General features: G+C 43.1%; 1 protein-coding gene across 1 annotated transcript; it reads right to left on the bottom strand.

Annotated features, from left to right (window-relative positions):
* Window positions 1-6,326: 6,326 nt before the first annotated feature.
* LOC142840293 (uncharacterized) lies at window positions 6,327-6,947 on the bottom strand. The gene has a single exon (XM_075956881.1). The coding sequence runs from the start codon at window positions 6,945-6,947 to the stop codon at window positions 6,327-6,329; it is 621 nt and encodes a 206-aa protein (XP_075812996.1).
* Between the last annotated feature and the right edge of the window lie 6,513 nt (window positions 6,948-13,460).

The raw sequence follows: 13,460 nt of genomic DNA, 5'->3' as shown, positions 1-13,460 counted from the left end.
AGACAATATTTCATCAAGGCCATGAAGCACCCATCTTGGGGGCCCAAAGAGTAGGAGGAGGAGACACCGCGCATCGCACACTGCCTCTGTTCTTCCATGAAATGCTCAAGACAGCCTTCTGTAGGGGAGGAATTCACAGGGTGCCCCAGTTTTCAGGTCTGGCTTACTTTTCACAAATCCCCAAGTCAGCAATGCTCACAGCTAGCAAGGCAACAAAGCACTTTTCAAATACTCCCTAGCAACTCCCCGTTGTTATTCAGGCTTATCTATGCATAAAGCCCTAAAGTGAGGCTGAGGAAAGAACAGGTCATCCTCCCTTATCTCAACTGTCAGTCCTAAGCAAACAGATGGGGACCAGGCAGTCAAGAGTGCATCCATCCACATTGCTGTTTGGAACAGAGCCTATATCCACTGTTTCTCTTCACCAGAGAGAGGTGTGACTTCCAGAACTGAGAGTTCAGATAGTCGGTATTCACTCCTGGTTGCAGAATATGTTTCCTGCCCAAACCTCACAAAAAGTGGTAGGCCCTTTTCTTCAGAGGAGAATGCTGAGGCTTGGATATAATCTAGTAATTTACCCAGTGTAGTAAATTCAGTAAGAGGCACAGCTGGGAAGCCCAGACTGCATCTAACCCCAAACCTCTGTCCTTTATTACTCTTGCTATAGTAGAGTCCAGTCTCGCTGGCTCATATCTGTCATAGAATTCAAATAGGCACACCTTTCTCCATGAATGGAACTCCATTTCAACATTTGCCTCAAGGAAACCAAGGCACCCAAAGTGATAGAGAAAACGTCTTGAACAAGATATCGAAAGTAAAGTATTCCCACTTCTCTATCAACTGTTGTGATCTGCAAATCCTCAAGTCCTAGAAATATCCTCCTTCAAACATCACTCCCTCTAGGGTGTGACTGGACTTTATGGTTTGTGATGTCTCACACAAACAATCACAGCACATTCAGACGACCTAATGTGTAATTCTTTGTCTCTCCATAGGGGGCTAACCATCCAATCCAGAAATCGTGGTATTTTCAGTAGTGAAAAGGGTGCTGTGTATGATTGTGTGGGACCAAAGAGGTAGAATACATAACGCTTTGCTAACTTCTAATTTAAAGTTTTTAAATGTTAATGAAATAGGGATAACAGTTGCTGAAAGCCATTGGATTATGGGAAAAAACTGCCGAATCAAGTCAGACCATGTATTTTAAATGATTTAACATTAAAGTAGTCCAGAGAAAGTATTAAGTTAGGGCTGAGGTTATGCCTCGCTTCCACAGGAGATAAAAGAAATATGGATTCCATCAAAACTGATAAAGTCCCACATGAGCAAGAGGAATCTCTCTGATGCTTCAGCTGCTGAGATGCCTCTGGGAAACCAAAGACCTGTGGAGCAGACAGCGAATCCTCCCACCTGGGGGGCAGCTTAAGAATTTATGTGACATCCAAACTGCCTAGGCTCCCACAAAGCCAGTGCGTGCAGTAGGATCAGAAACCCATTGCCATTGTTCTTGAGTTCTCAGTAGTCCTCATTGTCCGCTATGTTCAGAGAGTCCGGTTTTATCCCAGGATCTTCCAGACCCAGGCCAGCTGGCCTTGGTGAGTTCCTTACTAGACCTGGATGGAGGTAGGGGTTCCTTGAACTTCCCACAGGACAGGGAACCCTGATTGCTTCTCGGGCTGGGGGGGGACTTAATTGGGGGAGGGGGAGGGAAATGGGAGGCGGTGGCGGGGAAGAGACAGAAATCTTTAATAAATAAATAAATTTAAAAAAAAATAAAATTTAAAAAAAAACAAAAAAAAAAGAATTTATGTGACAAAGAGGAGGGAAATGACTCCGAAACTTGAATGCTGCAAATCTGGTCCTTGATATACTTATTTGTGGTAATTATACAGGTGCCAAGGACAAACTATACATATTGGGCTTTTATCCCCAATTCTCCAATTAACATAGCAGTGAGTTGGGGAGATACGGATATTCCTGTAGTGGTTACAGAATCTTCATGGCTACCTGGTCCATATGACAACAGAGGTCCTTCTCAGCCAACGGAGGAGGGTGGAGTGATTGACAATTACACTGTGGGAGTACAGGGAATTCCCATTTGCATGGGAAATGGAACTCAATGCCTAAAGGTAACTTCTCAGTTATGGCTATCAATAGTCAATACTACCAGAGATTATCTTAACAAGTTTTATATGCTTCAAGCATCTGGTTTTAAAGGGCAGGAGATTAATGCTACTAATTCCATAAATCTATCCTTCTGTGAGATATGGGTTACCTACAGGAATCTGATTGGGTGAATTAGCAATAATGTAAGAGTGAGAAGCCTCGAGTATTAATTAATATCGCCCAAGGAGACATCATAGACTGGAGCCCTTCTGGGCTTCACTTCAAGAAAAATATTCTCACTCAGAGCTAAGATGGAAATGACAGAATTTTAATGCATGGAGTTGGAATAGCAAGTCCTCTCCTGCAATTTGGCAATTTAATTCAGACTAACTTGTGGAAATTGACAAGTGCCTTCCACTCTCTTAAGGCATGGGAAGGAAAATTAAACATTAAGGATCATAATAAACCAGCCATCAGCCATAATATATATCTTACTCACTACTGAAAGGGCCTGTTAAAATAGAACCCTAAAAATTATAGCATCACTTGTGAACGCTGTACCCTTCATACCTGTGTTAACTCTAGTATAGTTTTTTTCTTTTTCTTTTTTTTTTTTCAAGATAGGGTCTCTCTGTAGCTTTGGAGCCTGTCCTGGAACGAGCTCTTGTAGACCAGGCTGTCCTTGAACTCACAGAGATCTGCCTGCCTCTGCCTCCCAAGTGCTGGGATTAAAGGTGTGCACCCACGCTAACACTAGTTAAATCTGACTATTAAGAGTTTATATATTCTAAGAGCAAGGCCGGCAATCTGGATCCCAGTGAGGTGGTTGAGCCATGGCAAGACTCTCCTGTGAATCTCTTGTGCAGAAGTTCACTGAGAGGCTATTGAAAAGAACACGCTGAATAGTTGGACTGGTTGTTGTGGTTCCCTTGGGGATCATAGCATTGACAGCTACAGCAGTGACAGCTGGGCCGGCGCTTCAGGAAGAAATCCAAACTGGTGAATTCTAGAGTGGCATAAGCGGTCAACAGAACTTTGGACTGCACAAAATAAAATTGATAATGAGATAGTAAATGAATTAGCTGAGCTAAGGCAAATTGTTATATTGTTAGGGGATTAGTTAGGAATTTTGAAGGAACAGATAAAATTAAAACGTGATTGGAATGTTTCTTCTTATATTACACCCTTAAGATCTAAGGAATGCAAGTATGGTTGGGATAAGGTTAAGATGCATTTGTTGCATCTCCCTAATTCTTCTCAAATGTTCTATGATTTACAGAAAGAAATTGGGGAGACTTTTACAAAAAACGTTACCTGATATGACAGGAATGGATAGTATGGAAAGTCTTGCAGATACCATAGCTCCTTTCAACCCTCTGAATCACTTTAACAGAACTCTTAATGTAGCAGTTGCTGTTCTTGTCCTAGCAATAGCAGGCTTACTAGTTTTAAAATGTGTTTTGACCTACTTATGTAAGATTGTAAGACACAGAGAAAAAAAATACCCATATATACTATGAGGGTGTATAACCTTCGAAATAATTAAATTTTGTACAAAGGAGAAAGAAATCTGTGGCAGAATTTCCTACCAGCCTGGCACCAGAGGGTTATCAAGCAACCCTTTCTCCCCCTCTCCCCCAATACTAGCCATAAACCCTGCTGGGCCATACCTGGCTTACTCTAGCTCCAGAGTTAGCACCCAGCCCTAATTCACCCTTTGTGTTACAGATACCTTTAGTTGCCCTATGTGAATCTTGTCTGAGAGTTTCCCATGGATACAAGGGAGGAAACCCAGAAAACCATGGTACCTCCTGAATCCAGGTATTTGCACTTGGCATTGTGTATTTGGAAGCTTCATTCAGGTTGTCGTGAGCTGATGGAAATGTACTGGCTAAAGTGTACACACAGGGAAAAATAAAAATGCTGAAGGGATAAGGAACGTGCTTCAGTTCACTGAGGTTGGGGACCCCTGCTGCTGCTAAGGCTAAGTTCATTCTCAAAGTGTCTCCAAGTCTTCATTTCATGGATCCCCATGAACCTGCACATCTGTGCCACAATACCTGTGACAAAAAATGATGCCTAATGGTATTCTTCTGTTCTCCTAGATCAGTTCCTGGCTCATCTGTAATCAGAGAAGCTTCCTCCTGCAGCAACTAGGAACAAATACAGAGACTCACAGCCAGACATATGTGGAGAGTAAGAGACCTTGGAGCAATCTGCTATAAATGAGATGTCTCCATCAAATTCCCCCCCCCCCATGGCTCAGGGAAGCTGGTCCTGGTCAAAGAAGGAACAGGGAGAAATTGTATGATCCAGAGGAGGTAGAGATCACCAAGAAAACAAGGCCCTCTAAATCAAGATGATACACACACATATGAAGTCACAGAGAGACTGAGTCAGCATAAAAAAGGCCTACATGGGCCTTCACCAGTTGGGGCCCTAGAGCTGAAAAGAGAAGCCGACGTATGCCCTCATCCCTAACCCAGAAGCAATATCCTATTGATAACTATACTTATAAATGAAAAATTAGTTTCCTCAAAGGGAGTCTTACTGGGGAAACAAACTATACTCCTTTTTTTCTAGTTCCTATAGGTTACTCTTTTTTATTGATTTTTATTGAGCTCTACATTTTTCTATGCTCCCCTCCCTGCCTCTCCTCCCCTTCAACGCTTTCCCAAGGTCCCCATGCTCCCAATTTACTCAGGAGATCCTGTCTTTTTCTACTTCCCACGTAGCTATATATGTCTCTCGTAGGGCCCTCGTTGTTGTCTAGTTCTCTGGGACTGTGATTTGTAGGCTGGTTTTCTTTGCTTCTTGTTTAAAAACCACTTGAGTGAGTACATGTGATAACTGTCTGCCTGTGTCTGGGTTACCTCACTCAATATGATGTTTTTTAGCTCCATCAATTTTCCTGCAAAATTCAAGCTGTTGTTATTATTTTCTGCTGTGTAGTACTCCATTGTGTAAATGTACCACATTTTCCTTATCCATTGTTTGGTCAAGGTTGTTATATATATATAATACATATATATTATATATTATAATCATTATATTATTATATTAATATTATATTATATATTATAACACCTCAGAAGTCTGTTTTCTATTGAGAGATAGAAACAAGGTAGATCCAGATGGAAGGGGATGTGGGAGAATGGGGGGAGTAGAGGGAGGGTATTCATAATCAGATTTTATATATATTATAAATGCTTGGCCAAGAGCTCAAGTTTATTACAACTTAAATAACCCATTTCTATTAATCTGCATTCTTCCATGTAGTTCGTGGCTTTACCTGTCCTCCGGCCTGTCCTGCTCCCTCTGTGACTCCTAGTGACTGCTCTGACTCTGCCTGCCTTCCTCCCAGAGTCTACTGTGTCTGGCTGTCCTACCTTATATTTTCTTTTCTTTTTTAACAATCTATCTATCATCTACCTACCTACCTATGTATTTATTTATTTGCATACTGACGACAGTTTCTCCTCCCTCTACTCCTCCTGTTCCCTCCCCTACCTCCATTCTACCCTCATCCTCTCTTTCTCCATCTCCATTCAGATGGGATAAGGCCTCCCATGGGAGACAACAAAGCAAGGCAGGACCATGCTCCGCCCCTTTGTATCAAAGCTGGGCAAACTATCCCACCATAGGGAATAGCCTCCAAAGAGCCAGTACATGCATCATAGACTGGTCCTGGTCCCACTGCCAGGGCTCCCACAAAAGATGAAGCTACACAACTGTCACCCAGAAACAGAGGACCTAGGTCCTTTGCTGGCCCCCTGGCTGTCAGTCCAGAGTCTGTGAGTTCCCATGGGTTCAGTTCAGCTGTCTCTGTGGGTTTCTCTGTCATGATTTTGACCCCCTTGCTCATATAACCCCTCCTCCCTCTCTTTAATTGGGCTCCTGGAGCTCTGCCCAGTACTAGTCTGAGGATCTCTGCATCTGCTTCCATCAATTACTGGATGAACTGCTTTATATTTTCAATAAAATGAAAAAGTGACATAGTATAACCTAATTTTTTTAAAAAAAAACTACCACTTTCCTGATGTAACCCCAAATAAATCATGAGTCGACATATATTCTAACAAACAACATTTTATTTAATTAATTGGGGATGCTTAAAAGTGTGGGAGGGTTCCTGAGGTCAAACTCGAGCTGATGCTACACCTCTTTTAGAAGTGGGGGCTCTTAAAAGAGCCTTTGGGTTTTGAAGAAGTCTAAGCCATTCACTTGGTGGAGATGTACCGGAGCATGGCCATGGTACCTTCAGCTATTGCTCGATTACACATCTCTCCTGGAAGAAGAAGGCGTACTGCACTCTGGATCTCTCTGGAGTTGATAGTCGTGCTATTGTTTAGACGGGCCAGATTGCTTGCTTCCGTCGCAATTCTCTCAAACATATCCTTTACGAACGAATCCAAGATGCTTACAGACCTCTGGGACAGGGTGAGACCCACATGGACAAGTCTTAGCACCCTGGGAAAGTAGATGGCGAAGCTGTTCCTACAGCGGCGTCTGAAAAGACGGGCTGCTCTAAGCTCCTTTTCCTTCATGCGTTGGTGCTGGAGAAGGCGGAGAGAGCGGCGGTGCTTCTCTGGTTTCTCTGACTTCTTCGGCAGCTGCTTCTTCTTCTCTGAGATAGCTTTTTTAGGCTTTCGGACCTTGACAGCTTCCTCAGATGTATCAGAGGCTTGCTCGTCCACAGCCGTTGGCTCCTCCGCAGAGGTTGACTCCTGCCCAGTGTCCATATCTGAGGCACCTGCCACAGAGACCGAGGGAGTTGCCATGAACAGATAAGTCAGAAAATGGCAATTTGTGAGGTAAGTGACGTACTGCGCATGAGGCATTACGACGCGTGACAGACCAACTCGACATCTGATTGGACAACGAACCTCAAAACTAATAAATGAAATGTAATAATAAAAAAAAAAGCATGCGGTCCCTCTCTCTTCCCGCAGCTGGATTCAGTTCCTGTTCCCCGTTTATGCATTGTGATATGTGAGTTTACTTCTAAATAAAAAACCCTTTATTATATAAAAAAAGAAAGCCACTATACATATTGAGTGTGATTGGATGGTTCCTAAGCCTGGTGACATGTTACCCAATCAGAATAGGAACTCAATGATTCGCTAATCTTCTGGTTGGCAACTGGAACCCTGGACCCTTCTAAGATACCCATGGGCACAGTGTAACATTATAGGATCATGTCAGGGGACTGGTGTCACACCATTATGGCTTTGAAAGACAACCAAAAGAAAAGAATCCATAATGAGCACATATCAGTTCTGACACCTTTCAAGAGCCTGAGTTCAGTAATTCAAATCTCTTATATTAAGCAAGTTTGGGCCATTACTCACTCTTTAAAAATAGTAAAATATATTTTAGTTTTTGAAGTTAAAATTACATCATTTCCCCTTCCATTTTTTTTCTCTAACTCCTCCCATGGCTCTCCCCCGTCTCAAATGCATGCTTTCACTCTCATATTCACGAACTGTTCTTCTTTGTTGTTACACACAGAAAGAAACATAATGCATCTTATATGTGTGTGTCTATATATTTCATATGTATGTATGGATATACATGTAATTATATTATATGTATTTCTAAATGCTTGTATATATTTCTAAATACATGTGTGTAAACGTATGTCTATTTTCATATATATTATTATATGTAAATACACATATGTCTAGATATTATATATTCTTAAATGCTTATTATTTCTAAATATGTATATATGTGTGTAAAAGTGTGTGTCTATATATTTACATATTCATATATATGTATATGCCCATACACATTCCATATATTCCTAAACATTTATATATATTTCTCTCTATATATATATTTCTAGATTGTGTGTATACCAAAATACTAAAATACAAACAAACATGAGTTCTGAGGAAGATGCCTTCTATCTGGAATTTAGTATATATGAAATTTATTCAGAATACAGGCCTAAGGAAAGGATAAAGAGACAGAAAGAGGTCAGCGTTGGCAGAAGCAGTTGTGTATCATTGATGTAGTTCAAACAAAGTATTCTTTGATCCCCAAAACAATGCTTGAAGTAACATGGTCTGCCTTTATGTAGAACAAACAGCACTGCTACACTCACCTGGACCAGTCCTGGAGGAGGTCTATTTGGAAATGTGTGATCTTGGGGATATCAGCTCTATGCAGTCAGGTCATAGCCGAAGGCACTCATAACTCCTCAGCAGCTGTCTCAATGGAGCTTTCCTTGAAGGAACTCCTGGAAGTCCAGAGATGTGTCTATTGTAACTTCATTCTTAAGTGAGACTTTGGTTAAGGATACAACGTTAGGAGGATAACTCTTATCCTTTAGCATGTGCTATGGCATTCTGCAGTTGACATAGAGAGATGTACTGTGAAAAAAAACAGCACATTACCTACTGAGGGGTCTCCCCAGCCTCTTAACTGGCCAATCCTTGTAATGTTAATATTAATTCCAAAGATAGGTGATAATGGTTTATGATGAGAAAATTTCCTGCTATTTTGCCACACTGAGAGTTAAACAGAAGAGGCAGCATTTCCTTTTGCATCTCCCTTTTCATAGTTTTTTTTAAAGGTCCAGCTTGGAGGACTTGTGGGGAAAATGACTGAATAGGGGATATCTCTGTGTGAGTCAGTGAAGAAGAGGGATAGGTTGAGAAAAAATAAGCCACACTCCACCAAAAGAGAGAGGAAGAGGCCGGGCAGTGGTGGCGCACGCCTTTAATCCCAGCACTCGGGAGGCAGAGGCAGGTGGATCTCTGTGAGTTCCAGGCCAGCCTGGTCTACAAGAGCTAGTGCCGGGACAGGAACCAAAGCTACAGAGAAACCATGTCTCGAAAAAAACAGAGAGAGAGAGAGAGAGAGACAGAGAGAGAGACAGAGAGAGAGAGAGAGACAGAGAGTTTTGAAACTTTACAAGGGAAGTGAAGGGACACCTGAAACAAGAAGGACAAAAGGACATGAAAGCAGAGAAGTCAATCAAGTATGCACACTCACATGTGCAGTTCTCTGGTGGCAGGAGAGGAAGGTGGACACTGTTTCCAACTGGCAAGAAAGATACAAGACGGACAGTCCAACCACAGAATAAGCCATCACTCCTCACATACATACAGTTATGGGGTGGCAAGAGCACAAGGGAGAAGATATTTGTTAAAGGTGAGACAAATTCAGGATGGACAGTTGTACCCCAGTATAAGCCCACGGTTCTCACACATGCACGAAGAACGTAGAAGCTTTTTCTAGAAGGTAAGACAAATACAGGATGGATGGTGCTACCTCACTATCAGCCCACAGTCCTTATATATGTAGTTCTTTGGTGGCATGAGATTAAGTTAAAAGCTGTTTCTAAAAGGTAATACTGTAGGGTAAAAGGGCCAGCCAAAGAAACACACTCTGCCTGTAGGGCAAAAGGGCCAGACAGCCAAACAAATCCACCCTGGCTCTGAAGCCGGAGCCAGTGAAAGAAACACAACTGGTTCTAAGACCCAAGCCAGTAAGAAATGCTTTAACCCTGAACCCAGAACCAAAGAAATACACCCTGACAATGAAACCAGTGCCAAACAAACACACTTTGACCGTAGAATCAGAGTCAGTGAAAGAAATATGCTCTGGCCCCCAAACTAGGGTCAAAAAAGTAAAATATTTTTGGTTGTGAGCCTAGCCTTTAACGGCTGAGCCATCCCTCCAGGCCAAAAAAAAAAAGTAAAATAAAATAAAATAAAAGGCCAGTGAAAGAAACACATTTTGGCCCTGAAACCAGAGCTAAATCTGCCCCTGACCAACTAAGGCAAGTAAGGAGAAAACCAACCAATCTCCGAGCATAAAACCAACCAACCCCTGAGTAGAGATGTAGCCAATCTGGGCGCAAGGAACTAAAATCTGATCAAGTGTCTCCCTGAAAATCTTCTCCCTGGAAAAGCTCCACCGCTAACAAGCCCTTTATCAGCCCTGCACCTGTTCAATTTGCTGCTGCTCTTCTTCCATGCAAAAACTCTCCTGGATTCTTCCTCCTAATAAACCTCTTGAATGAGATTTGAATGATGACCTTCTTTCACCAGAGCTGAGACGGAGGAGCGGAGCGGAGCAGGACAGTTAACAGCTTCCTCTAGCAGAGCCGAGTTGTTACACTTTCGGGCACCGAAGGAACTGTAACAACTTCGCTGCAGAAGCCGTCTCCTTCCTGAGCAGAGCTGTTACATCAGGGAAGCCCAGGGTAGGGCTGTAAGCTGCCATGCTTACTGTGACCCGTGCTATTCCCTGGCTCCCGACTGCCAGAGCCTGTTCAACTCAAGCTGTAACACTCAGTATTCCTTGGCTCCCGACTGCCAGGATCCCTTTCCATCTGAGCTGCAATGCTTACAAGGACAGATGGACTAATGGTATACCAGGTATACCAGGATAAGCCCACAGGTCTCACACATGCGGTTCTGTCAGAGGAATCGAACATGGAAGCTGTTTTTATAAGGCGACACGAATATAGGATGGACAATTCTACACCCCACTTTACAGCCACACTCCTCACACATGCAGGTCTCTCATCACAGAAGTGAATAGTAATAGCTGTTTCTAAAAGTTAATCCAGACATAAGATGGCCATTTCTACCCCAGTATAAGCCCCCAGGCCTCACATGTGCTGTTCTCTGGTAGCAGGGGAAGAAGGTAGAAGCTGTTTCTAAAAGGTAAGACAGAAATACACTGGAGAATCCTACACCAGTAAGCCCACAGCCATCATACGTACGGTTCTCTGGTGTAGAGGCCAGGACAGTAGAAGCTGTTCCTAAAAGGTGAGACAGATATAGGAAGGACAGTCCTACCTCAGTATTACCAGACAGTCCTCACACTTGTAGTTATGTGTTCTCATTAGGGTAAGGTGGGACAATTAGAACAGTTACTTGCTTCAGTTCTTTGAGACATCAAGTCATTAGCATTCTTTTGTTTAGGCAGTGAACCCACCCTAGACCAAGTATTCTGAAGGCAGCCACTCCAGAGGTCAAACCTCCTATTTCGAAAGAAGGAACAGAAGTATGCTTGAATTTTTTTGACCATTGGTCACGGTGGAGTGGATCTACCTATATGGGCCATCTTAATGTCAAAAAACCAAACCAAAACAAAACAAAAAAACCACACACACACACACACAAAACCCAAGTAACCACATCCCAGGTGAGGATATATAGCCCAGGTTGCTGTCAACAGTTTTAAGCAAACTCAAACTCTCTGACCCTCAGACAAGGTGGAAATAGGATCACATTTTTGGCCCTCCACAGATGACAATACAGGGCACTCAGATCGACGTGCCCCCCCCCCCATGACAAAATGGCCCTTGGCACCAACATGCAGCCAGGATTTGTGATGATGTCTATGGCCCATGTTGCCACAGGGCATAGGAGCCATATATGTTGAAGTACAAGGGCTGTGCTGAGCTGGCCCTGCCCCTCACTGGACACTGCATCAGGAAAGCTGTTGGCACCCCCCCCATAGTAGAGCTTCCCCCTGCACTTGGGAGAGATGGCTCGTACCCCTCATCATGGGTATGGGAGAGCTGGCCCTGATAGCACAGGCCTAGGAGAGGTGACTCTGTCCCTCACCTAAGGGAGTCCCAGTGGTCCAGATGATCAGCAACCAGCATTTCCTGGCTATTTTGAACATTGTAGCAATAAACATGAAACTAAGAAAGAGATCATGAGAGGAATAGGATAACTCTTAAAGGACAAAGAGAGGCAGGAGAAAGGAACAGAAGAACTATGTCAGGGAAGAGAGGGAAGTAGCCAAAGTTGGGCAGAGGGGATGGAGGAAGGAAATGATCAAGCACAAAGCATAGTAACACTTTTTTCCTTTTTTATTACTTAAAAAAATACCAATCCAAATTCCTACTCCCTCCCAACCCCCAAGTCCCCTCTCTCTCCCTCCACAGACCCTCTCCCCACCCCTCCAACCTTAAGGGGGTGCCATGCACCACACCCTGTGGAAAGTCCAAGGCCCTCCCTACTATGTCTAGGTGAGCAAGGTCTGCATAGTAGCACTTATGTATAAAAATGCTTAAATGAAGCATATTAGTTTATATACCTACTGTAATTATCTGTCCTGTCCCTTTAAAAGACAAGCCCCACTCACTCCCCCCTCAGTCTGCTGAAGCAGGCAGATCTTCCTTCCTGCTTGCAGCCTGAGTCTCTTCCTTTTCCATCTCCCTCTCGAAGAGGCAGCTTCTGTCTCTTCCCACCTCTCCCCTTTCCCCTTTCTGTTTCTCTTTCTCTCTTCTCTTTTCCCCTTCTCCTCTTTCCCCTCCATAACCCACTAAATAAATATCCAACCTCACTCTGCATGGCATGCCTATCCATGTCTCTGTCTCTTGCCTGCCATATGGCTCCCTGCCTGGGACCAGCCACCTTTGGAGACCTGCAGTGTGGTCTTGTGTGTGCCCATTTGTCTTTCTCTCCTTGTGGGACTGGCTGCCCCATCAAGGTCTCTCACCTACCCCATGGCTCCCTGCCTGGGACTCCTGGCCCACTGCAGCCACTCGGGGAACTGTGCATCCCTGCCTGGGACTGGCTGCTCTTGGGACCCACTGCCCACTGCTGCTGCTTGGGGACCTGCAGTGTTTTTGCTGCTGCAGACACTCTGGGAACCTGCAGCATTTTATTAATTCATTATACTTACCTTAAAAATTAACTGAAAAACAGGCAAATAAGTTAAGATCAGTCATTCCAGAGAGCAGAATTATACAAATGTCTCAGGAATCCATTAATTCCTGCCAGTTTACCTGTAAAACTAAATATTTAAAATAATATTTATTATAATTTTATCAAGTACATTATCGTGACTGGAATTGAAAAAGATTCATAGTTTTTATTCCAAATGTTGCAAGAATAAGAAATGGGAGTGTACGTTAGTCAAGAATATAAATGAGGACCAGGCCTAGTGTCACACCTTGAAATGATCTATCCAAGAAAGTTTTTAACAACTGCACTGATTAAGCCAATTTAAAGTGTTGAATCCTTTTTTTAATGGCCAGATGGATGGCAGGCTCATGCCTCTGTAAAGTTTTTTGGCGATCAAGCTCAGGGGTACAGTGTTTTAAAAGACAGAACCACAATTACATTAGTGCTCTGAAAGAGAGGGACCACTTTAGCAAAGTGTTTGGGGTGACCTAGTAATATCTGCTTTTTTTGCAAATCTCAGGATTATTTTCTAGATGCTACAATTATTTTTATTTACACTCCTTTCTAGTTATTTTGGTTTTATGTTTAAGCTACCCAAACATCAACTATTTTGGTTAATACATCTGGATCATGGTCAGAGCCATGGACAGTCCCACAAGAATTACCAAGGCAGATGTGACTGTTCCAGGG

The sequence above is a fragment of the Microtus pennsylvanicus genome, chromosome X, assembly GCF_037038515.1.
Source record: "Microtus pennsylvanicus isolate mMicPen1 chromosome X, mMicPen1.hap1, whole genome shotgun sequence".
Taxonomy (NCBI): Eukaryota; Metazoa; Chordata; class Mammalia; order Rodentia; family Cricetidae; genus Microtus; species Microtus pennsylvanicus.
The sequence above is the reverse complement of the archived record's forward strand: the minus strand, read 5'-3'. Positions and strand labels throughout refer to the sequence as shown.

Bases quoted from the DNA above. Each gene is read 5' to 3' on its own strand.
- LOC142840293 (XM_075956881.1), bottom strand. From the start codon at position 6,947: ATGCCTCATGCGCAGTACGTCACTTACCTCACAAATTGCCATTTTCTG.